This window comes from Glandiceps talaboti, chromosome 21 (assembly GCF_964340395.1).
Source record: "Glandiceps talaboti chromosome 21, keGlaTala1.1, whole genome shotgun sequence".
Taxonomy (NCBI): Eukaryota; Metazoa; Hemichordata; class Enteropneusta; family Spengelidae; genus Glandiceps; species Glandiceps talaboti.
This window is the reverse complement of record NC_135569.1, coordinates 14671253-14698641: the sequence shown is the minus strand read 5'-3', so window position 1 is coordinate 14698641 and position 27389 is coordinate 14671253. Positions and strand designations below refer to the sequence as shown.

Below are 27389 nucleotides of genomic sequence, written 5' to 3'. Positions count from 1 at the left end.
ATTACCATTTACACCTCCACTCAGTCTAGTTCCTGTACAGTATCATTACCATTTACACCTCCACTCAGTCTAGTTCCTATACAGTATCGTTACCATTTACACCTCCATTCACAGTCTAGTTCCTATACAGTATCATTACCATTTACACCTCCACTCACTGTAAAAGTCATTGAATTATTGACACCAGAAAGAGTCATGCTAATGACTGCATGGGTGTGACAATATAATGAATAGAGTATATTACATAAGAGGGGTAGACAATTTCAGACAAGTCTTACTTTGACCAGTTTAGCCCAGACACTACAAGGTTGGCTTCAAAATCTTGGTCTCTGCTTTATTGGGGAGAACAGTATGGTTAAACCTGATAGCCTGTCAATAGTAAGGGTTAGCTCACCGGGTGTGAGAGATTTAGTATACAGAAAATGAGTGATTTCCTTAAACCAGTCGCCAAGATTGGGGACTTTAGGCACAAAATTAACACCATTTCAAATAGGTATCGATTGTTGGATTTTCATTTTGTCTATCTTTACCACAGAGTGGGTTGAAATCTACATTGAAAGATTTGCCATTTTCTACACTCCTGCAATCAAGGGGCACAAGCTGAGTTTATACATATTTTTTGGCATAGACTTCGTTGTGTATTTATAAGGTATTTCTTGCATTATTCTACTTACTGGAACACACTTGCAATTGACTGAACTCAAACCTGTATTTAGATATTACTCTTAAACAATACCATAATTTATGACATGCATCAAAAAATTATTCCAGAAAACCATACTGTAGTGCTATGCAATAAACTCAACTGTTCAAACAATGCCAGTAATGTTATAGAAGTCATGCACAGACATTAACAATATACTAGGATGTGGTTTTATTTATTATCACACGATTGAAGAGGTTGATCAACTCAGCATGTGCCAGTTTAACAGAATCGACTGCCCAACAATGATCTTCAAGTCAAAAACTTATGAACACCAGGATTACTGTTTCATACATAAAAGTGAACTAACACTCTTGTACATGTAGAACACAATATACTATGTCATTGTCCACACAAATAAAAACATCACACTTGAATTATGTACACATATATTTATTGTGAATTCTTCAGTCCTGTCCAGTATTTAAATACACACATTTACAACAACCAATGAGGAACTACTACTGAATTATTTACATTTAAAGTATAATATGCCACCTGCCTGTAAATTTTAATGTGCAAATGTGACTTTTTTTAGTAAACAAAATCATTTCAAAATGATATGCTAGTTGACTTCACAGGATGTATGCTTTGCTCAAATGCATGGCCTGTGAAACCATTTAATGCCCTTGCATACATTTTTATCAAATAACTTTTAGTTTTTGTGTAAAATGACACTTTTGTCTCGACTTCACATGTATGTCTGAAAATCAGTGCTACTTTTTAACTGTGATAGAAGATGACAACACTGTAGTTACAGACACTTGCGAAGCAACCATTTTGAATGATGCATTATGGGAAATGCACGCTATGAATTTAATGTTTGTTACTGTTGTCCACAATTTTTTTTCACATTGTAATCACAACTAAGTCTACCTCTAATTTTGGTAATTCTGGGTAACCCATGCCTTGCAGAAGGTCTATGATTCTCATCATCTCAGATTTTGTCATGTATTTCCAGCACTACAAATAACTCCCCAGTTCTTTCAATCCCAACATACAATAATAGACAAGTATTAAACTGGGACCAAGATGCATCGATGCACATCATCCCATCCCCCCCCCCCCCCATTCAATGCCATGCATTCTGTAAGTGCAGGATGGTAATTTGCACACACTACTAGGGGAGATGGTAATTGTCCCGACTGTACCCTGGGTTTGGGGTTTGCACACACTACTAGGGAGATGGTACATTGAAATTGTCCCCTGACTGTACCCTGGGTTTGGGGTTTGCCCACACTACAAGGGGAGATGGTAATTGTCACCTGACTGTACCCTGGGTTTGGGGTTTGCACACACTACTAGGGGAGATGGTAATTGTCACCTGACTGTACCCTGGGTTTGGGGTTTGCACACACTACTAGGGGAGATGGTAATTGTCACCTGACTGTACCCTGGGTTTGGGGTTTGCACACACTACTAAGGGAGATGGTAATTGTCCCCTGACTGTACCCTGGGTTTACACACACTACTAGGGGAGATGGTAATTGTCACCTGACTGTACCCTGGGTTTGCACACACTACTAGGGGAGATGGTAATTGTCACCTGACTGTACCCTGGGTTTGCACACACTACTAGGGGAGATGGTAATTGTCACCTGACTGTACCCTGGGTTTGGGGTTTGCACACACTACTAGGGGAGATGGTAATTGTCACCTGACTTTACCCTGGGTTTGCACACACTACTTGGGGAGATGGTAATTGTCACCTGACTGTACCCTGGGTTTGGGGTTTGCACACACTACTAAGGGAGATGGTTGTTACCTGACTGTACCCTGGGTTTGGGGTTTGTACACACTACTAGGGGAGATGGTTGTTACCTGACTGTACCCTGGGTTTGTCTGCAAGGTCACTCTTATTTTGCACGTAATGAATAATGCATTTTACAAAGCTTACTTATTGTTGCCAATTTATATCTCTGTAAAAGTAAAACCTTCTGTAAATAATATTAACCACTTAAATGCTTGTAGAAGCACGGTTTGTATTGCATACATTGAGTAAACTAAAGTCAAAACAACTTGTGTCTATAATATGCCAGCACGTTTTTTTTACACAATGTGGTGTTAATTCTAAAATTTAGAATATAAAAAACAACAGGATTTCGTATTTCAATAAATAAGATAAGAGCCATATCTATTTTAACTGAGTTCTCTCTCAGAAATGTGAAAGGGCAGAAGTCCTGTATATGAAGTTTCTGTGCTCTCTCGGAATGAAAAGAAAACCTCGTCCTTTTTCTTGAACCAAGATATGCATCACCAGACTATTAAAGAAAGTTTAACATTGAACAGTGGACTGACTGTACAATAGATACATATTAGTTAAGCTAGGGAGCTCAGTTGGGATTTGACAACAGACCCCCTAACTGCTGATTTGTATAACTGGCAAGAATTAGAATAGTGGTGTAACTGTACATATTCAGTTGTATTCAAATCTTTCACCTGGATTCCTTTTTCTGTTGCAAGAAGTTCTGAAAGTGTGGCAAAAGAACCACGTTTTTCATACAATTTGAACAGTAAAGTTAGACATGTCCTTCACCAATGGGTATATACAAATGTTTGTAAACATAAAGCATAATTTGCCATGTTTAAACTCAAATCTAAATGTGCGCATCACACGGTGTTCATGTTTTTCACCAATTATTGCCCAAAAGCCCTTCTCTTCTCTTCTCACAGCTAGAAGTCTTTTTAACTTCTTAATATAAGAAATTGATCAAGTTTGAAGTTATTTTCAAGGAGCGGCTGCTTGCAATGTTTTAGAACTTCCGTTTGTAAACATATTAGCTTTCACAGCATGTTTTTTGTGTTCATTTATTTCCATGGCTGTATCATCAGAAACCTACAAGAATGAAAAGAAAGCATGTATTCAATTTGATATCATAGGAAACCTCTGCAGGTGTATTAAAAACAATTTGCTATATTGAAAGGAAATGTCTTGTCAGACACAGTAGGTGCAACTACTTGCTCTATATAAAGCAGAAGCCGAGTCACACTTTAGGTCTGCCGTGTGTTAACTTTTATTAGTTACTGTTTTCAACTTATGTATGTTTTTGGATGATAAAGAAGCATGTTGATAATCATGACTTGGTTTCTGTAACTCAATGTAATTACATCCTAAATATAGGATGACAGGCTTTCAAGGGTTAACATTTTGTAAATAAGTCCTACTGCACTTGTTCGGCCATTTTGGGCATTTCCTGCAAAGATTTGTGGGAAAACAAGAGGTTTTCAAACAAAACATAGCTGAAATTACCAACATGTGAGTATATACATCACTACGGCACCACTATCACCCATTTATGTACTCTGCCTGCCACTATTATTATAGTTTCAGTTTGTGTCTGGCTGACCACTTTCAGTTACGTGCACTGGCAATACGAAGATGCTAGAATTTATCACTGTTACCTATAGAACATAAAATTATACTTTCCAGTTCAGTTGACAGCATACAGGAGAAATGGAGATGCCTTGGTGCTTCACTAATGACACACAGTGTTTGTACACATACACACAGACAACTTCAAATGTAAAGAAATATTATAGAGGTGCTATGTACAGCAGGGATGTAGAATAAACATGTTGATTTATCACTGGAAAGTAAACAACTGACACCATTAAAAATCAAGTTTATGTGTAATGTTTTCAGCAGAAGTCTGATTCTCCTGCACTGTAAAAGAATAGCCACAATGCTTGTCACTTTTCAATGTGATTGGGTAGAGGATCCTGCTGTGTTTCTGTTATTGTTAATGTGTCTAACATTGTAACTAAAAACATCATGTCCAATGAGTGAAACATCAAGGCAACTTCATTTCTCCTGTAAGTACTATGAGCATAAACATATATTGATAAGTGAAAGTGTCATCAAACCTTCAGTTTCTTGACTGGAACCTCATGAGTTCTGTCTTCAAGTTGTACTCTCTTTGTCTTCCTCTCCAGCATTTTGTCAATGACTTCCCACAGAATATTTTCTTCTGGGAAATTATTATCAACTAGATTGACAAGGTAATACTTGTCATAGATATAGTTGATAATCTGTCTTGAATCTGAATCCTCGGGATAAAGATTGCCCCACTGCTGCTTCCAGATGCCAAATGCCTCATCCTGATAAACAAATCAAGTGATACAAATGGAAACATTGTTATACATTGTAACACACTATTGCTACAAATGAAAAACACTGTAATACATTGTAATACACTGTTGCTACAAATGGAAAACACTGTAATACATTGTAATACACTGTTGCTACAAATGGAAAACACTGTAATACATTGTAATACACTTGCTACAAATGGAGAACACTGTAATACATTGTAATACACTTGCTACAAATGGAAAACACTGTAATACATTGTAATACACTGTTGCTACAAATGGAGAACACTGTAATACATTGTAATACACTGTTGCTACAAATGGAAAACATTGTAATACGTTGTAATACACTTGCTACAAATGAAAAACACTGTAATACATTGTAATACACTGTTCCTATAAATGGAAAACACTGTAATACATTGTAGTACACTGTTACTACAAATTGAACAAACTGTAATACATTGTAATACACTGGTACAAATGGAAAACACTTAATATATTGTAGTACATTGTAGCTACAAATCGAACAAACTGTAGTACATTGTAATACACTGTTGCTATAAATTGCAAACATTGTAATACATTATTGCTATAAATGGAAACACACTGTATTACAATGTAGCTATTTAGTCATTTGATTTTATGTTGGTGTACTGCATACTGTTTCAAATGAAATTGATGTATGAAAGTTTCATTAGAATTATAGCTGTTTTGATACTGTCTGTGGTTTTATGAGTATTTGTGTGCTGCCATGTCAATGTATGGTTGAAAACAACTTGAAAACTTCAAAGAAAAATGTTATACAAAGTAATACCTAAATACATTTTACTTCTACATGGTTATGTCTCTATCCGATATCATTTTGGCCAGAAGTAAGATTTCTCAGCCTCCAAAAAATTCCAACTCATTTATTCAAACTGTTGAATTATCTATTTCTGACCTGTAGATTTATAAAAATCATCATTTTGTGAAGTATTTATCTAACATTACAATATTGTTTGTTATTTCTGGCAAAAAATGTTATTTAAAAAATTTTGTAGAAAAATATATTTCCATTTCTGGATCAAATTTTAATAATCTGTGGAATGAAATGCCAACAGCTACTACCCTGGAGCATGAGGGATTCGAACCCACGGCCTGCAACATTGCTGCACGCTCTAGCCATCTGAGCTAATGCCCCAATTGTGGTTAACTGTGGCTTTCTATGCTTGAAGGGTTTATATAGTTATTTGAGTCATCACATCTAAATTGTTGTTTTAATTACTATAACTTGCTGGTCTGGAAGAATGTATGTACTACTGTAAATTATTTGAGTTTATTTTCACCAACATTATGAAGTCATTCCTGTACTCTAAAAATGAGCTACAGTACATCCCTTTTTCATTAATTCCATCATTTGTTGAAAGGAGTTTGAATGAACAGACAGGTCAAAAACAAATTATATATATTTTTTTCATCTTGCATTTCTATCCTATATTAACCTCAATCGTTATTTTTTTTATTCTATTTAAATTTTGTACAATTGCCTTATCGTTACCCTTTTGTAATATCTATTAGAATGATACAAGTAGTGGCAATAAAACTGATGTACATGTAGCAAACTGGTCGCTATTTAGACATACTCTATATTAAAATTCAACATCTAGTAATTACATGGAGGATTTGATTTAAATTTTAATATAAGGTAATAATTTATACAAGTACATATTAAAATACAAGGTATAAAAATCACCATGTATAACATATAAAAGCCTTTAAATAACACTAATTCCAATGCTCCAATATGGATAATTTAGAAGTTTAATGACTCATGGAAAATTATGGTTGTGAAAGTACGATGAATCTGTACCCCAATAAAGAACAAACCTTGCTAGTAGTGTGGAAATTGATAAAAACCATGTTACATGAAATGTATGAATGTATTGTAAAAATACTATTAGAAGTAATAAAAGTGACAGTAAATTGTCACCAAGTGCAATTGTTCTATTGTTGTATTTAAAATTATATCAGTATAATAAAGACAACTCTGGAAAGTATTTTAACTTTTGACTTGTCAGACAACAACACAAATTTCACATGACGTGTGCAGGACACATTTTCCCACCTCTAAAACATTTTCTGTACAATAAATAAATATATTTCTACTATATGATTTACATTAATGGACATTGTGTAAAAAATGTAGGTATAAAAAATGCAGTGTATTCTATGAGGTAGTCATGTGAAATTGACTATTGGGTTTTTTGACAAGTCAAACACTTTGCAATTTTCCAGGTAATAGCGCCCCCTAGTGGTACAATATTGCAATGATCATTAAACTTGATTAAACTAAAGATGAATTTTTTTGGTTTATCAACTTCATTTAGTAGCAACATAGCCTTTAGACTGAATCACTAAGTACACCAAATATCACTTTTTTTTTCAAAATGACAAGAAAAATACCATTCTTGTTTTTTCTTTTTTGTTTAGGTTTTTTTGCGTGCTTTTGTCATCACAATACTGTACCAATATAGTGAACATATATATTTGGAAAATGTGTTTCTAGAATTCTGTACACATTTGTTATGAAGACCACTGTTGTGAAATGTCTAAGTCTATGAGATTTATTACAGAATACAAATGTTGAGTGTGTTTTACCGAGTGTAGCTCCTGCCTCTTCTGGTGCAGGAATTCATTCCATCAGTACAGGGCACTGCTCCCCAACAGACTTAGCAAAGTAATCCTTCTACTAATGTCTTGTTTTACTATACTAGTCAAAGCCATATGGTCTTGTCCCTTAGAATGCTATGTTAGTGTTAACACTAACATTATACAGTATCGGTAACTGTTCAGGGCCACACAAGTTTTTACACTCTCTCACACTTAGAATTGCATGCAAGTGCAAACTACCATAGCAGTCATTCTGATCACTACGTTGGGAAAGAGTTATTTTCAAACTACACTACATCAATTTACTGAACAATTCTTGCCGACACTTCAGGACAAAATCTGTAAAAGAGTGACTAGTGGCTAAACTATACAATCTTTCATTTTTATAACAGGAATGGCATGTGGTAAATGGCAAAAGCTTGCAAGGTACTCCCAAAATTTCAATCCTGATTTTGTAAATAGCTTGAGAACAATTTATGATGTTTTGACTTTTCTGTCAAAGTTTAATTTTCACAAAGTTATTTTAAAAAAAAAACTTTGTTGTGGTGGCTGTGAGTAGTATAGTAGAACAGAACAATTTGGAGTAAGGTGCGAGTTTCAGACATGACGCTTCACTAGGTATACTCAAAGTGATCTTTTCACTTGGCTGACTTTGGTTGTCCAAGTGAATTACTAATCAAAATATGCATGACTTTCTATAACCATATTGATTATTGTTTTGAAATGTCAAATGTCAACAACAACCCCTCACAGTTGAAAGCACCCACACACCATGGATCAGAAAAGTAATCAGTGCTCGATTTGCTCATCCATGGTTTATGTATATAAATAATTTATCTAACACCTTTTTTATCTTGGATTCTCCTCTGGGAGACACTCTAGTCTCACCCTCATATATTTGCTAAGTTATAGTTTGAAGAGACGAACGATTGCTATCAACAAATAACAAACAAATTTCAGAAAGAAGCTTGAAAATGCTTAATTTCAAATAAAAACATTCTGAACAATTGGGATTTTCAAATTTGAAGATAGCAAACCAAATAGTGTATTTTGAGTGTGGGCATGGAATCATGTTAAGACATTCTAATTTTCAATCAATAGGCATTGTTTTTACATGTTTGTACATAGAGCAGTAGACACACAGTCATTATTGTTTCAAACATTTTTTTGATATTATCATGCAAATTGTTTAGAATGGTGTGCAGACACATTTTCATTAACCAAACATTTTGAGAAGCCAACAAAGGCTTTGTACTATTGTATCAATTTTGCTTCAAAGCAAAGGTATTTTAATTCTTGTGTTTACTATTGAAGGCAGGCTGGTATTATTAAAGTGGTCATATAGATGAGGATTGGGTATTTATTTCTGATTTTAATTTATAAAAACTATTTTATCATGGCTTCCTATTTGAAAAATAAATGTGAAACAACATATGGCCATCTTTGTTTTTAACGCAACACCAATGTTTGTTATTGTACGTACGATAACAAACTTTTTTAGCACATTTTGCAGTTGTTTGCAATGTATTGAATTGCAAATACAGACTTGGTCAATGTTGTTTCACATTGATTTTTTCAAGTAGGAAGCATGATAAAATTGTTTTATAAATTAAAAATCCAAAATAAATACCCAATCCTCATCCACATGGCCACTTTAATACCAGACCTTTTTGGTGCTGTAAAATATTTATTTCAGACAAGAAGAATTTCATAGTCCAAAACATTTTGAACAGGAACTCTGATATTGAATAATGATATTGCCTGTTTGCGGCACAAGTTAGTAGTTTGAATCTAGCAGAATAACCTGAAATAACCAAGAAGACCTATGAAATTTGAGTTTTGGACTTGGAAGTTTTAAAATAAATGTAGTTTTGTCTGCATTTTCAAAGTTCTCTTACACAGGAGAGGTTGGCCACCAAGCTTTGAAGTTTTGGACTTAGTACCTCTCTCATATTTCCTTTTGCTGTATAGATGGATGTAATTTTTTATGTCCAATGATACTCGCACCTCCTCAGATATAAATAAGAGTTTGTCTCAAAGAGTATACCACCTTACATGTATGCTATGTGTAAATATCACTGTAATTATGTGTCTTCACTAAAGAAATACAAGACGAGTGTTAATTATACATTCAAATCAGAACAACTGTAAAAGCATGAATCATTGACTGTCATTTAGTATTGCTTATATTACATATAAAATTCACTAAATAAAGGGAAACGCCAGTGAAGGATATAATATCATAGACCTGAAAGTAATTTTTTCAACTTTAATTCTGCCACTCTTTGCATGTAATAGCCCAGGACTTTGTTATCTGGCTTGACAAAATTGTTGGAAAGCCAGTATGGCCTCAGATACTAAGTCTCTGGGCTATCACTCATATCACATGGATATGTAACTGAAACTTTCTCATTTACACATGGTTTGCCAACCACAAGGATGCACTTTCTAAACCGGGAATTCCCCTTTGACCATACATGTATGTCAAGATTTTACATGGATATTCCTAGCATTGCGTTGCTTGTGTACTGTGACTGTGGTCAGTCAGACTTTACTAAACAATGATAATATGGTTAAAGTTTGCCAAGATACTTGTATTAGTGGTACTATCACAAGAAGCTCCCTACAAGACAAGCTTCTTGAGAAAATACCACCAAGACATCCATCTCCATGCTTTACTTTACTTTACTTTAAAGTAAGCAAATCAAATGACTGTAATTTGGAAACCTACATTGCATATAGGTAGTGCAATGCAATAACATAAATATCAAAGTATCTTATTTGAATATAATATCAGGTTACAGGTGTGACTCCCTGATGATGTAATATGCATCCATTCCTAAGTGCTTGAAAAACCTTAATGTAAGTTAAGAAGAGAAAGTTTCATGTACATACTTGTCAGTGTCAGTGACAGATATTGAACAAAATGATAAAATTGTTCTTTGATTTGATGTACAATGTACAATTTAATCTAGAATACTTCTATTTCCTACACTAGAGTTTGTCCCTTTAACAAAATTTACCAAACTGAACAGCCATTATGTAAAATATAAGCACACACTGCATGACTTCATTTTCTGAACTGAATTAAATTAAAACGCCATATACAACATTGAGTGAATTTTGTTAGATCATAAAGTCAAGATCAATGCTTTTACAGAGTTTAATTTTTATTACACGAATTGCTTCAAGTTTAACTTGTTTTAGTAAAAAGACAAAGAAAATAGGCAAGGAATTGAGTAGACAAGTCAAGACTGTGTGCATTTTGCTGAACCCGAATGGGCAAAAAGTTTAAGTTAGTATTCTGAGCAGTTGTTTTTATTTCAAATTTGTTTATATTTTTGAAATCGGTGTTTTCAAATAATATCACTGAGGTGTGATACATAGTACATTATTGCCAAGTATGAATCACATACTCTGCTCTGTTGTTTACAAGTGTTTTTGAGCTTTTTCGGTCACTATACTGTCTACATCAATTTACCAATAACAAAAATAACAACATGCAGAAACAGTGCAATCCTTTTTGAAAGAAGGCCATCTCTCGCTTGTGATACTGGTGATAATTCTGACCCCATCTGCTGAACAATTCTCAAAATAGACACATTTAGTTTGAGCTTGTCTTACCCCCCCCCCCCCCCCCCCCCCCCCAGCAAATAAACCTCTGGCTAGATTTTAATCTCACAAACCTTTCCACTCATTTTCATATATGAGAAAAAGGATATGTATAGCATTTAATGTACAGTAGCATATACCGATATGAATGTATGTGCTACATGTATTTCTGTCTCAATATGAATGGTTTGGAGGCCCTGCTTTTAAAGAGTATATGAACAATTTGTTAGGAAAAAAGGACCAACTTCAACCTTGGCTATCTAGAATAAGTAAACACATTCATAAGTATTGTGGGATACTTTTTCTTCAGATTTTCAGATTCTCATTCTCATTAACATTCTCACTTTACGATTCTCTTCCCTTTACCTGTGAAATTTTCCACTGAGTGATTTTCTATTCAATGTGGCTCTAGTGGGACACGTTACATCAGCCCACATTTGTACATCTGGGATTATTCCCCAATCATTTTTCTGAGTCTGTGAGTGGCAATATTTTATATTTTAACATAAACCAAGAGTCCAATAACATTCATTTTTGTAAAGAAGTAGTTATCACGATAGTGACTTAATATCAGTATTTGTTAGTAATACAACCAACCAACCTACAGAACTGATTGACATCTAAGTTTAGAATAGAGTGTACATACTACAGGATTGCACTGTCTCTGCATAGCTTGAACATTTCAAAATCACCAAGTTAAGAAGAGGACTTACCTTCCAGTACCAGAAACTGATGGGATCCACTACTGTAGGTTGTACTATCTCCTTGCCTGGAAATACACCCCAAGTTACAGCTATTGGCTTCAATTTGTCTGAGTTGGTCGTATCATCTATACCCTACAATATTGGTAGTCAAAATAGTTTCCATTAATGTCACTATAAACAATATTAGCAATTAAATAACCAAATTTTCCAAAACAATGTTGATGACCATGGTGCATAATCATAAACACAAGTGCATAGACCCCCAAAGGAAGTCAGTCTCTAAAAAGGGTTAAATGTATAAATTATGGTTGTTATTGTACATACAATATCAAACTTCTTTTACTCATTTTTTAGCATTTTGCAATGTATTGGAGCCTACAAACATACACACACAGACTTGGTATATTTCATTTTACATTAATTTTTCAAGTAGGACGCCATTATAATATTTTTTATAAATTAAAAATCCACAAATAAATACCCCATCCTCATCCATATCACCACTTTAACATGTATTTTGCTAGCATAGTTGATGTAAATCATTCATCTGAAACATCCAATGAACCATATCATATTATCTGGGACTATTTCTATGGATATTAACAATTTAACCTTTTTGTATATCCAGTTCTAGCCCATTAAGCATTTCACTACATGTCATTACAATTTTTTGGGGTTTGTGATTATTCATTTATCTTCCCTCATTATTATGGAGAAAATAAAACTGACATTTTCAACTTGTTTCAGCATGAATTCAGAATGTACATATTTCATTTTATGTCTGTAACACTAGACCTGTGTTGATATTAATTCTCTCTTTCCTTGCATTCATGTTGTTGTGGAGAATATTAACATATCAAATTTAGCTTGTTCTAGCATACTTTTGGATTGTAATTACATTCTTGTGTGTGTGAAACATGGGACCATTTCTTTCAATTCATCTCTTGTCTAACATTGAAGAGAAAATTAACATGTCATTTTCAGCTTGCTCCAACGAGTGGGATTTGGCAATTATCACCTTTCATGCTACATTTCACTTTGTGAGGGAAAAATGAAAAATTTATAATGCCAGTAACTATTTTGCTTGGTTTAATTTCTGTGAAAAAGCTACCTGGGTGATTTTGAGTATTAAAATTGCCTTCTCCATTTCCATAGATGGTTGATTCCTAATATTTCACTACGCTTTATTAATTGACACATCATATCAGCACAATTTCCTAACTTAATAATTTCAACTTAAGTAAAATTTGAAGAATGAAAAGTAAAGTGAGAAATAAGATCCAATAAGGATTTCACTCTTGATCAAGCAGAAAAGTCTTGGAAAATTTTACATTACTCATGGTTCCAAGAATCAATGGGACAGTACAATATAGTTAATATATGGAATGGTAAATTGGAAACGAATGCAAAGTTTTGATCCGTTTTTGCATGATCTACGTTGTAGGTCCATAGTAGACAGATCAAAATGTCGCAGTTATTTCCAATTTACCATTCCAAAGTAACTATTTTGTTCTGTCCTGACAAGTCTTGTTTCATCAAGTTAGAAAGTTAAAGTCACAGAGAAACTAATTCTAGAACACATGTAGCGTAGCGTCTGTACACTGAAGGCAATACGATGAAGTTAATTATGCTTGTGAGTAGAGCCAAAATTCTAGCCTTAACCTAATTCCCAAACATTAAGCCTTGTTGGTAAGGTATATATAAGGCACTGCACATTTCCAGTGGACTTGTCTTTTTTTTGGCAAATTTACAAACATGAGTTTGATGCTAAAATAAACTATTTCAAAGGTCTTTCAAGCATGTGTAATCTCAAGGAATATCTTGGTTTGATCTGTTCTCTTACATTAGTACTGATTTGGTTCCCCATCTGTCCTTTTATTTGTTGCATAGTGCAATGAAGAACATAATTTCTTAACCTCAGATTGTGTGCTGTTTAAAGATGTCTGTTGTCAATGTTCTGCACAGGACACACAAATGAAAGTTTTATCATTGAGGGAAAAAAAGGGATGAAATTAATTTCGGTACTCACACTACTGTTGATGATATGGTAATTCACTCTTGGTGCATACTCTGGCAAGATCTCCAACAACGCCTTAGCATTCTCTCTGGTAGTGAAAAACTCTACGTAGGCCTGAAATATATTGTACAAGAATAAATATCATTATCAAATTATACTGCATGGACAATACTATTCTTACACACATTGTACAAGTTCCACAAAACACAGCCTTGTGAATGCACATTTTCACATCACATGTGCATGCCTTTACCCAGCAAATCCACTTAGATGGAATGTGTCTATAGCAGATCTACAGTAGTTCTAACTGTAGATTTACTATAGATGAAGAATATAATATATTCTTTTGGTAATAGAGTCTCTGTTTTGTTTTACTTTTAAACGTACACAAGTAACATACTACAATAAGACAAACCTTCTGAAAGACGTAGCCACCAGGATCTCCCCATCCTACAACAGGGTCTGTGGATGGTTTGGCACATACATTGGGTTGTGAGTTGATGGTGAGTACACCCCTCTCATTAATATCTATCAGTCTCTGTTTTAATAGAGATGTTTCCAGAGCAAGTTCTTCCTCATTCCATGGCAAATATGTGACCTGTTTCAATGACAAACAGTACCATATAGATGTTACAATTCTTGAATAGAGGAGCTGGATCAAGCATTTCCCTAGAATTATTTCACACATAGAGAGATTGAGAGAGAGAGAGAGAGAGAGAGAGAGAGAGAGAGAGAGAGAGAGAGAGAGAGAGAGAGAGAGAGAGAGAGAGAGAGAGAGAGAGAGAGAGAGAGAGAGAGAGAGAGAGAGAGAGAGAGAGAGAGAGAGAGAGAGAGAGAGAGAGAGAGAGAGAGAGAGAGAGAGAGAGAGAGAGAGAGAGAGAGAGAGAGAGAGAGAGAGAGAGAGAGAGCACAAATGAAAATGAAAAGATGATGAGTTGAGAATATAAGACGAACAGACCAAAATATAGAGAGACACATTTGTGATTGATTGGTTTTCAAGCTTGATTTCACATTACGGTAGGGATATGGTTAGACTCCCTAGCATACAACCAATTTGTGTTGCCTGCACAATAAGAGAAATGAGACAATTGCATTCTGGAAAGACGTTACAATAAATCAAAGCTATACCTTTTGACCATCTTTGTTTGGTGCTCCTGACAAAAAGCATGAGAAAACCTGCCATACATCTTCCTCACTACTCAACTCTTGTCCCCACATCTTTAACAGGTCAGCTTTTTGTGTTTTGGGCTTCAATTGAAACAAATAATAATCTGACATATCACCAAAGGCTGGTGAACCCGAGTCACCCCAACGTCCATTGGGAAATTCATCCCAGTCTTGCGTCCTATACACATAACTTTTGGGTCGAGTTGCCCAAAATATGGGTCTAACATCCTCTGATCTACGTAAATGATTTGCAGTCATCTTCCATGGCAATTGTCTAGTGGGTTCTTCACACCACAATCCAAGTCTTTTGAGTATTTCGATTGTAGCAACCTCACGATTCAGAGTGTAGAAATGAAGTCCATGCACTAGCCCACTGAAATAAAACAAAACACAAATATAAATCAGATCTCGTTAGTTTATAGAACATGTATACTGAGCTAAATCACTGGGAGGGGTTACTTCATCGAAAAGCTAAATATAATGTATGTACTGCTTTCAGGCCTGGGGTCTCCTTTTTGGGTGTCAAAGTCTGAAATGTGTGCTTTCGCATTTGTTTTATCTTAAAAGGGGAACGGTCCAAATTTATATGTTTGAGTCAAATAATAACTGTAACAGCTTGAAATCTTGAAAACAGGTACAAAATTTGTTAATGTGGAAGTTTGAAAAGGGACGAAAAGGGACCAGACCACTAAAATAACACAAATTACTAATCAGATGGGATACTGGTAGAAAATACATTTAGGTATTAGTGGTTGTCCAATATGCATGAAGTGTTTTTGTTTGTTGAAAACAAGAGACATTATATAATCATAACAAATTAAAGTTAGCTCCTATCCATCCCAAGACCCAACCAAACCATTGAATTTGGCTTATTTGCATGACCCACCAGAGTTTATTGAGGGGGAAATTATTTTGTAAATCATACCGGCAAATTGCTGCTCAGGGAGAATGCATGTTTAAGCATCCTCAGTAAACTAAATTCCTGAAGATGCTCAAATAAATGTGATCTTCCTGAGCAGCCACCATTTGATGCACACATGCACACCTTTAAGGGCCCATGCTATGAACATATTGTCAACATGTTCATAGCATGGGCCCTCAAGATGTGCATCTGATGAAGGTTGCTCAGGAAGCTCATGACTTGTTTATTTGTACATCCTCAGCAATTTACTGTCTATGTTTACATAGGAGGGGATTCATTGGATGCACACCCCAAGGGCCCATGCTATTAACATGTTGACAATAACTGATGATGTTAACATACATGAACATTATCCCTGAGCAGCCACTTCTTTGATTTACAAAAGATTGTTCCCTTCAATGCATGTGTAGATTGAATGACAGCAGCACTGGCACATTTACCAGAGTGATATAGTTAAGAAAACTAACATTTCAAATATGATCACAAAGCTTATAGATAGATTCACAGTCAATAGATGTACAACACTCACAGTTAATAACTACTAGTATATTATGTATCAAGTGTGGAGCGGACACCAGGTGTCAACCAAAACATCTGATGACTATTTCTATGATGCCCCTATGTAGCAAAATTCTATTTTAGGTCATGAGCATTTCTGGCAGTTTCAACTCATCACAATAAAGTAACAAAATTTGTTTAATATGTATACCTGTCAAACAGTTCTTTACAAATCTGGAGAGCTTGTTCAACACCATACTTTCTAATAGCAGCATCATCTTCTTTGATAGGTTCAATCACATCAGTTATTGACTTGGGTATTGACTTGGGTACAGAAAGTTTAGACAGTTTTACCAGCTGTCGTAAGGACTGGTAACCCTTTATGGACAAAAATAGAAGTCATTTATTAGCACACAAATAATTAGTACAAAAGATTTGAGATGATTTTGGTTGTTTTGTGACCTCTTGGTAAGGTCACAGGCAACTTATCTATCAAGGCTGAATGGTGAACTTGACTTAGGATTACTGATATTCAACTTCTATTAAAGATTACGGCTACCAAAGGTCAATGTATTCATCATATCTTTTCCACTGGTTTTGTAAACAAAGATTACAGCCTAGAAAACCAATGTGTTTGTAATACACACAGAGGTAGAAACCATTTACATAGTGGGGTAGAAAACTGTCTTAATACACACAGAGGTAGAAACCATTTACATACGGGGGTAGAAAACTGTCTTAATACACACAGAGGTAGAAACCATTTACATACGGGGGTAGAAAACCACATGTCTTAATACACAATGGGGTAGAAACCACATCCATTATATAGGTAAGAAAATCACATGTTTGAAACACAATGTCATGTACATTCTGGGGTAGAAACCACATATACATATTCTGTGGGTATGAGAAACCACATGTTTGAAATGCACATACGGGGGTAGAAAACCACATGTCTTAATACACAATGGGGTAGAAACCACATCCATTATATAGGTAAGAAAATCACATGTTTGAAACACAATGTCATGTACATTCTGGGGTAGAAACCACATATACATATTCTGTGGGTATGGGAAACCACATGTTTGAAATGCACACCAGGGTACAAACCACATCAATACAGCTAACAACCACATGTTTGAAACAAACACTGGGGTAGAAACCACATAAAAACAGGGAACCATTTGTTTGAAGTACATTTATTAGTGAATGGGGAAACCACATGTTTCAAACACTTTCATGAGCATTCATACAGCATGTTACTATATATGTATACAAAAGTACATATGGAGGCTAGCATTATTGTACAAAATCTATCTGCTTTCAACCAAATTGAATTAAGGTAATTGAATTCATCCACTTCTAGGTTGACCTTTATATATCTATCCCTTAACTCTTTTTTTATCTATTCTTGGGAATTTTATCAAATTGTCCCCCCCCCCCCCCCTCTCTCAGTGCTACCAGGGACTTTTTACATATAAACCTTGTATAATTAACAGAAAGTTGAATTGATCACTGACAAACTGTAAATGTACAAATAAAGATAACTTACCTGTATGGGAAATATACCAGGTATAATGGGTATACTGATACCAAGTTTTCTACAGTCTTTGACAAAGTTTATGAAATGGCTGGACTCAAAAAACAACTGAGTGATTATGAAGTCAGCTCCAGCATCACACTTTTCTTTTAAATGTTTCAAATCTTCCTCATAACTTACAGCATCAGGATGACCACGGGGATATCCTGAAAGAAAAATATAAATCTGATATAATTTGATACATACATGTACTGCAAATGACTTGTGCATCTTATATATCTTAAAACATAATGTATATACATACTTGTGTGCGTATGTATATGTGTATATAAATATGTATATATATATATATATATATATATATATATATATATAACTCGGTGAGTATCAATCTGCTAAGACAGTGCTCTATACCGCAGTGGCAGAGCGTAATAGTTTTGGTAGTACTGGAACTCTTTCTTGGGTGTAACTCGGAGTTTCACGCATATTGCGATCATCAGACATATATATATATATATATATATATATATATATACATATATATATATATATATATATGTGTGTGTGTGTGTGTGTGTGTGTGTGTGTGTGTGTGTATCTACATGTATGTATGTGTATATATATGTGTGTATATTATACACACACACACACACATATATATAATTATATATATTAAATAGTCCAGGGATTAAAATTTAACAGGTAGGAGCCGAGTGAAATATTAATTCTTGGACACCAAGGATGGGTAATTCTCAGTACAGTTGTTAATGAGTTAAAACATATCAAGAAAATTGACTTATCCTAACGACCCAGGTAGTGCCAATACATGTCTAGTGGGTTGAGCAGAAGTCATTGTGTCAACCACGATATCAAATGATAATGTATAATTCTTACGACAAGTACACCACCTCAGCCATAGAATTTGATTGTAGGTAAAGCATTGTTTACTAGATAATAAAATTACATTAATATCATAAAGCATAAATTTATGATTTTAATGATTTTTTTTCTTCAAATTTGCCTTTCATTCTAAAAGAAAATTTATTTTACCTCCATTACAGTCACTTATAATCATAATTCTCTACCTCTTTGAATACTTCAATTATATGTGTTATTCTATTTTGTTTCCCTTACTAATTTCATGATGTGTCTTGTTTCCTTTCCCTTAAATTACCACAGTTGACTTGTTAATTTATCAGGCTTGCTTTGTTTATCTAAAGAAAGTATCTCTTTACACTCTATACCTTTCCCTTTAGTGCATTACCACAGGTATATTCAAGCCTCGTATGGAGTGTTGTACTTCGACCCAGTGTCATAACCTTTTGGCAATTTTACACAAATGATTAACAAGTCACCTCTGGCATTGTCTGACAGACGTGTCCCTTGAACAGGGTGAATTACCTTCAACTATCTGTCTGCACAAACGTCATAATGATGATCCTCACCTGATCACACTTCAGCCAGTCATATAAACATACCATATCATGCGCTAATCATGCACCAGACATACGACCTATGGAAATGACCCTATGTAAACCTGCATTTTGACTCCCTTGACCTCATCACTCATTCTCCCCTTAGATTACCATGGTGATATGTTTGCCTTTGTTTGTTTAGAATCATTCTACACAGGTGATGTTGTAGAGTTCAACACTGTTTCCAGATGGACTGCTATCAATTCACCCCTACCTTGTATTTACCAATATTTACATTGTGAATAATTCATAAACAGGTTTTAGGGCCATTGCCAAAGGTTTAATAATCAGTCCAGCCTTGTAGCCACACATACACCTGTATATAAATTTGTAGTTCCAGCCCATGAATTCCAGTTTTTTAACTGATGCATTATTTCAATATTATCATGAAGAAAACTTCCTGTTTTTCCAGAGATTAACCACGGAAACAGTTTTGTCTACGCTATCACATGATACACACTGAATCAGACCCTAGCATATGAACAATTAACCACACATCAAAACGTGGAAAATTTAATTTCACTATATGCAAAGGTAATAAATCATATACAAGTATAGCCTACCTGCCACACATATGACAAAATAATCTCCAAATACTTCTCGAATATGTTTGACAAGATCAGTGGCATAGTTAAAGCCATCATCGGACATTTCCCAATCAGCACCAACAGGAGGATCTGTGCATGCAAATGTGTAACAAAATCAGACATTAGTTGGTAAAGACCATATAAAGTGAAATTACCACAGGTAATGCACTTCCAATGGCATTGCAATATGACTGTACATAAGTTAAAGTGCCTACCAAGTCACACAAGTGCGTCTTAAGAGTCCCACACTACAAAAACCTACATACACAAATCTATACTTCAAATCAGATCATGTTTTATTTTATCACCCAAAATTATATGGAAATAGATAGCTGTATATGCGTACTTTTAACTTGCAGAAATAAGTCTGATTGATTGGACTTTTCCTTTATGTTGATTGCAGTGTGTACTTCTAAAGGCAGAAATAAGTCTGACTGGACTTTTCCTTTAAGTTGATAGCAGTAATCAATACAAGTGTAATAAAGGCAGAAATAAATCTGACTGCATGGACTTTTCCTTTAAATTAGTATCAATTTTTGTATTCTAATCGTACAGGTTACATACCTCCTCGTAGGGCTAGAACACTCCTTATTCCTTGATCTTTGGCTTTATTGAGATGTTTTGTGATTTGTTCTTTGGTCTGACCACAGCATGTAATATGTAGCATAGTTTCCATACCACAGTAGTTGAGGGCAGAACTAGCTATCATCATAGAACTTGTTGGGGAATCCCCTCCCGGGTTGCCAGCTGGATGCCATGTGACATCACAGAACAAAGGTTGCCCTTGTACCATACGATCAAACCTACAAAACAAATACACAAGCGTTTAAAATCTATCACTGATTTGTAAATAGTAGTAGAGGATGGGCAAAGGGAGCAGTAAATTTTGTAAGGTTCAAACACTTAGTGATTACTTGCCTTGAAATCAAATTTACAGCTCCATTAGCAGTCCTTGGTGGGAAAAATTCCAAAGAAAACCACTTGTCTCTAGACTCAATCCTTGCATTGATACGATCATTGAGTTTGATATAGGAGGGCGACAATGGACGCAAAATATGTTCTGGTGTTGTTTCTCCACTAGCAACACTTGAGAAACTACTTATGGAACCACATCTTGCTGGACTGGATTTTCCATTGTATGTCGAAAAACTCATCTTCAGTGCTAAATCACACTGCTACTGTTGCTCACCCAAGTTATTCTTTCAATTTCCTGAAAAATATATAATAAAAAAAAGTTAGTTCATGAGCAATACATAAATAAGGTCTCGACAAGTTGACATCCCAATTTTCTATATATTTTTTTTTTGACTTTCAATTGAAAAAGTGTTGAAATAAAAGTTTCTGTGTGTAAAATGTACAACGGGATCAAAATACAAAATAATATCCCCTATACATTTGAGAAGTATAGGAGAAATCTTGCCTATCAAAATCAGAAATACTGCAAAAAGAGCTCTATAATTAATTTTTGAAGAGTTCTTCAGTCCAGTAGTTATACTCATGAAAAGTATACTCCAGTGTCAAAGCTTAAAGTGGAGACAAGTTGGAATTTTGAGCCCTGGTACACGGTGTGCATATTTTCGGTTTACAAAGAACAATAAGTCAGTACTACTACCCTGGTGGTGTCTGTGATTGTGAAAGATGAAATGCTGAGGAACACAGACAGGATATGAATAATTCCTTTCCATATCTAATCTGTGAACCAGGTGATGACAAGACAGTCAATAATACTATCTTCATTTACACACAGCAGAATGATTAGACTGACAAGACAGAGCCAGCCTTGACATGTCTTATCTCAATCAGCATCAAACCTTGAAAATTAATCTTTAGTACTACAGTCAATATTTCCATCCTCATGACTTGATATTGTAAACAATTCAGGACTTGGAATTTTGCAGTACACATATTAAAACAGATCTAGAAATCTAGAAAACTAATTATTGTAGTCCGGTGCACATAAGACTACTACTATAAGTATTATAACATTCTAGATATAAAGACTACCAAATTTATAAGGTAGTGTCCTTTAGACCAATGGGAATCAATGGAAAATTGTAGCTGAAACAGTACATTTGGCTAAACCTGACCACTAGCATAGATGTTAAATTATAAACCATATAGGTGACTGCAAACTGAAATCATGAGTTTCATATTTGCGATATTTGCAATATGTTAATTTGACTGCATTCACTATCCAATGACAAAGCTCGTTACTGTGAATATATTTATTTTAGTCTACAAAAATTTTAGCTGAAAGACTTGCAATTTTTCACAAAGTGGCTCCACAGTTTTTTTTGGCAGATGAACAATTTTGGACTATTGTGGTTATGACAAAATCACTTCTCTGGAGAGACAGATTGATTTGAAATAAATGTGAATACCTATGGTTACTCAGAATTTACCCTTGGCATTAATTTCATTTTATTTTCATGCCAATTTATTTTTGCACTAAAATTACTTGATCAACTTGAAGTAATAATTAGTACCCCCGAAACTTGACAAGTTGACATAGTGATGGTGTAGAGAGCGTCTAGAGATGATACCACCAAGTCAAGAAGAAAATATCATGACTCATAGTGACAAGGCCCCTTAGGTCATTTGTATTTTCCCTAGCCAAATAATGAAACATATTTGGGGATGATATTCTCTACATTGTACTTATACCTCCATGGCCATGGTCACATTAGTCTTGCTGCTAGACGTTCGGGCTTTCTTTCGATGCTAAAACTATAAGCGAACGAAGTTCGCATGTGAGGGCCTGCCCGAACAGTCTAGCGAATGTCATTTTCAGACCGGACATTCCATTGAGATTACGGTAAGCGGTGGGTTGGGCCATATATGCATATATATACTTTAATATATTCAATCTCTGCATGCAGGTGTTGACAAACACATTTATGTCATTACTATGTCTTATCAGTTTATGGTAATTGTGTTTGATGAGTGCGTAGACGTTGTCATTCACACATTTTAGTTAATGCATTGGTGGTTATTTATACAAGCCCCTCCTTAAGATGAATATGCATGAAAATTTAGCTATTGTCCTCTGTTTGTGCTTGTCGCTAATACGGTTCTCTGATTGGCAGTTATTTATATCCTGATGACATTCGCTAGACCTCGGATGTTCCATCCTCGATAGCGGTGTTCGGCTGTGTGTCGTATTTTATCGGAAGAACATCCGAGGGCTAGCTGATAGACTATGGTCACATGAGTTTCATGCACTCATACCTTTCATCCTGTTTACTATTTACTCACATTGTTTGAGAAGTAATGACTCATTCTATAATCCTTTTAACAAATAGTATACGTATTATTTAGGCAGAAAGTTACCAACATCTTTGACAAACTCTGTTTTAATTTGAACCGGTTTGAATATCAGTTTTACTTTTTTGGAATGCTGCAGTGCATATACATTTACGTAGTCTAGCTGTAGCTTCATATCTTGGGATTCAAAGCAAAGCATATAAACCTCTAGACTTGACATGCACACAATTTTACACTATGAAAGATACTTTGAATCATAAATAATCACTCCCTCATTTGGAGGGGGGGGGGGCATCATGAAGACATTTAAGGTTTTCATTTTGAGATGACCTCCACATTTGGTAGACAACTAGAGGTGCATTACTTCAACATGACCAAATACACTGCAGAGTATGCAGGCTATGCAGAAAGAGGAGAATTTTACTTGATCATCTACAGGACGCCCTCTTGTGGCGAAAGCTGGCAAATGCTTCACATTTGCATGTCACTCATATCATAGCATTTCTATCATGTTAACATATTCATGTTCAGGATGACACTTACACAGTCATAACTTGAATAACTACAAACATGTCTTACGCATGAATCTTCTAAAAGCTTCAAAAATCATTTATGGTACAATACATTATTGATAGCAACTATCATGAAATAACAAAAAAAACAAAACATTTTAAAACATCAGTTCCCTCAATTTATTCCTATCATTTTATTTGACTATTTTCAGCTAGAATACATTTATAAGTTTTTAAAATATTTACGGCAATAGTTTGAATCCATCCTATGCCCCTAATAAATATTTACAAATGGCACATTTTGTGAAAACTCGGAGAGATTTAAAATAAATGTCCTACTGAGTACTCCCTCACAGACTTTTTTTTTTTTTTTATCAACTATTGATAGCTGAAGTAATTTGTAAGTGACACAGATCAACAGTTTGCTCTTTAAATAAAAGACACTTTTAGGGGTTTTAATGAGAAGAGTTTTCATGTAAGTGACCACATAATTTCTAGGGATAATATGAGAGATGAACATTACATTTTAGCCATATGGATGAGGATTCGGTATTTATAAAACAATTTTATCATGGCATCCTACTTTTAAAAATTCACGTGAAACACCATATGTAAAGTCCTTGTTTGTAACTCAATACACTGCAAAAGAGTAATAAACATGTCAAATCTATGTTATTGTATATACAAAGACAAATTTTTTTTTTAGCTTTTTGCAATGTATTGAGTTACAAACACACAGACTTTGTCAATATAGTTTCACATTGATTCTTCATGTAGGCAAGCATGATAAAATTGTTTATTAAAAATCCAACATAAATACCCAAACCTCATCCATATGGCCAATTTAATACAAGAATCTGGAGGGGTTAATTTAATAATATGCTATCAAGATATTTGTTTTGTGCTCCAAGATTGGTTAACCAACTGAAAATGAGTTTGGGGTCAGGCAAGAAAATTAAGCATGGCATAGGGGGTCAGACAAATTCTGAGGTTTCATCTGTGATTTTTTTTTAGCTGGATTGTTATAAGTCCATGGTCTTTACAGAACTCTGTACCTTGACATAATGGTAGTTTTGAAGATTAATAATTCAATATTATTCTCAAACATTTGTTTTTCATTCTTCATTTAATACAAACATCAATAATTCGACAACAAAAATTGACAGTGATGCACATGATAATTATTCTGGTTATGCAACTTCCACATTCTAACATAATGAATCAACTATGGTTCAGGACAAATAACTTGTATTTCTATAAATAACAGAGACAATATAAAACTATTCCTATTAGCATGATAAAAGCTTCACAGTTTACATAAAATGTTATTTCATTTCAATAAATTCAGCGTTTTAATTTTTGTGTGCGAGTAAAGTTAGCTTTTATTACAACTATGCAGCCTGAGATTATAAATTAAAATAGTTATCTTAACTTTCATATGCTTACAATTGCTTAATTCCAAATAAATGAATTTTGAGTGGGGAGAAATGTCCGATTTTTCCCCCCATAGTTTTTAGATTTTTCACAACTGTCCAGAGAAAGTCATGGTCATCTTTTTAAAGTTGAAATCTTAATTTTTTGAATTACATTTTAGAAGAGATATGAAATACAAATTGAATTGTACAGATTTGAGACTACATGTACACAATTGTTCACAGAAAGTTATGCCTGTTTATTAAACAATCCCTCACTTCTTTTTTTCTTAATATTGTAAATTAAATTTTGGAAGAGACTTCAAATATGAATTGAATTGTTTATAGCTTACTATTTTACACAAAGATTTCTAAGTCTTTTTGCACGATTTTCCGATTGTTGTGCAATTATAGTATAAAATAATGGAATTAAAAAAAAGTTGGGTCTGTGTGTCTGTGTCATGACATCGCACATGAGGGGTGTTATGTACTTTAATTAACAAAATAAATGTTCAACCTGCTCATGCACTTCATCTATTATGCTTTAAACATTAACATAATAAAACTGAGATAATTTTAAAACATTAGTATGTCACTCATTATCCAGCAATTACAGATTAAAAATATATATACAAAGCGTAACTTAGGTTATATGGGAACAGTACATGAACTGTATTATCACAGATTATTTTGCAGAACAGTAACCGATGAACTAACCTTTGTCAACGAGTTTCATAAACCTTTCACGAGTTTCATATACATAAAATAATACTGAAAAACGGATAGGCATAGAAATAGCACTTACAGGGATATTAGTTATGTTTTTTTACTTATTAATTTCACGTATCTTTGGCAAAAAAACTGTCCTCTCTTCAGGAAAAAAATCATTCACTGAGCAATGTACACATACACAAGTTGTCAGGGGTACGATCCAGCACCAGGTGTCGCGCGACGAAAGAAACGTCGCGTCGCCGCAGTGGCTTATGTTTATGGAAACGGGCCAAAAAAGAACAAATTCTGAATTGCCACAACAACAAAAATATTGAAAGCGAAATATAGGTCAAATTCATGATAACAAAACAACAAATACGCAAATAAACGAAGATGCTGTACCGTTCAGAGTGAAAGCTGACCGTACAATAACCTTTTCAATGGCATTTAAATCACCTATTTAAGACACGCCGGCAAGACGTGATAATTTTATCGAACTTTTTACGACATAAAAACACAGTAGAACACAAATAACACACATAAAATTAAAATTCGGGGCTTGTTCAAGATATCGACAGAAAAAAAGTGTGTCGGGCCTAGTTTACAGGTCTTTACCAATGTTTACATCCGAAACGATCGTTGTAAACACGCCCGTTCACTCTCTCTTGCGCATAGCATGCTTACACTGTTACAGCGACGCTCAAAAAATTCACTGCATACACGAATAATTCCGCATGCATTTTCAAAATTTTGTTGCGAAATATTTCAAATACGATAACTTAATGCAAAAGCGGTTTGAAAATCCTTGGACATGAAATACAATTTGCGAGAAAACCTGCAAACACGATTGGGAGGGCACTCACCGTTTGGGTACGTAGCGTGGCCTGAGCGATAAAGAGACCGAATGTAAGCAGTCGCGGTTATTTATACTGACCCCATCGTAAGAATATTCAAATTACCCCCAGCAATGATCCCTTTACCCAATCGAATATCAGTAAGCTACATACGTCACCGTATTTCTCATGTACGCATCGAGCCATGCATTGAGAATTCAGGCCTACATCACGCCATGCAAGCAATGATAACCCCAGGATGCGAACCCGGTTACCCCAAATGGTATAAGATTATAATTGTCCGGTATGGTAGACAGCAAGGCTCATAGAATGCCATTAGATCCCACATTTGCCTGTTTGTCAAATTAGGCATGAAAAGCGACATTGTAATTAGCAGGGCGCCACCTATTCACGCCATGTCGAACACGTTTCTTTCGTTTTCCGTTATGCATTGTTTTTGTTCTGTACTTTCCACGTGTTAATTCAAATACATGCTCACATGTATACAAAGTCATTACTGGTGTCGAGCTCGAGACAGTCCGACAACGGTCTGTGGAGGTATAAATAGAGATGGTCCGAGAAGATTTTCAGATTTTAACCAGTCAGTCAGTCAGTCAGTCAACCAATCAATCAATCAATCAATCAATCAATCAATCAATCAATCAATCAATCAATCAATCAA

General features: G+C 34.8%; 1 protein-coding gene across 2 annotated transcripts; it reads right to left on the bottom strand.

The window, feature by feature from the left end:
- Window positions 1–1113: 1113 nt before the first annotated feature.
- Window positions 1114–26764, bottom strand: LOC144451095 (methylenetetrahydrofolate reductase (NADPH)-like). Of its 2 annotated transcripts, XR_013482278.1 has the most exons (13): window positions 26738–26764; window positions 20894–21185; window positions 20540–20778; window positions 19952–20065; window positions 17926–18119; window positions 16579–16745; window positions 14909–15320; window positions 14196–14378; window positions 13793–13894; window positions 11773–11895; window positions 4568–4801; window positions 2413–3539; window positions 1114–2360 (listed from the first exon to the last, which is right to left on the bottom strand). XR_013482278.1 is itself a non-coding variant. In XM_078141867.1 (12 exons), the coding sequence occupies exons 2-12, from the start codon at window positions 21127–21129 to the stop codon at window positions 3432–3434; spliced, it is 2112 nt and encodes a 703-aa protein (XP_077997993.1). In that variant the 5' UTR covers window positions 21130–21185; window positions 26738–26764; the 3' UTR covers window positions 1114–3431. The 2 variants fall into 2 exon arrangements, 1 of the variants encoding a protein (XP_077997993.1); XM_078141867.1 differs by having other exon boundaries at window positions 1114–3539.
- Between the last annotated feature and the right edge of the window lie 625 nt (window positions 26765–27389).

Excerpts from the sequence above, each read along its gene's own strand:
- LOC144451095 (XM_078141867.1), bottom strand. The coding sequence starts at position 21,129 with ATGAGTTTTTCGACATACAATGGAAAATCCAGTCCAGCAAGATGTGGT. Across the intron at positions 18,120-19,951 it reads TTTTGTCATATGTGTGGCAG|GATATCCCCGTGGTCATCCT; the intron begins GTAGGCTATACT and ends TTTTTCTTTCAG. Across the intron at positions 3,540-4,567 it reads TTCCAGTCAAGAAACTGAAG|GTTTCTGATGATACAGCCAT; the intron begins GTTTGATGACAC and ends TCATTCTTGTAG.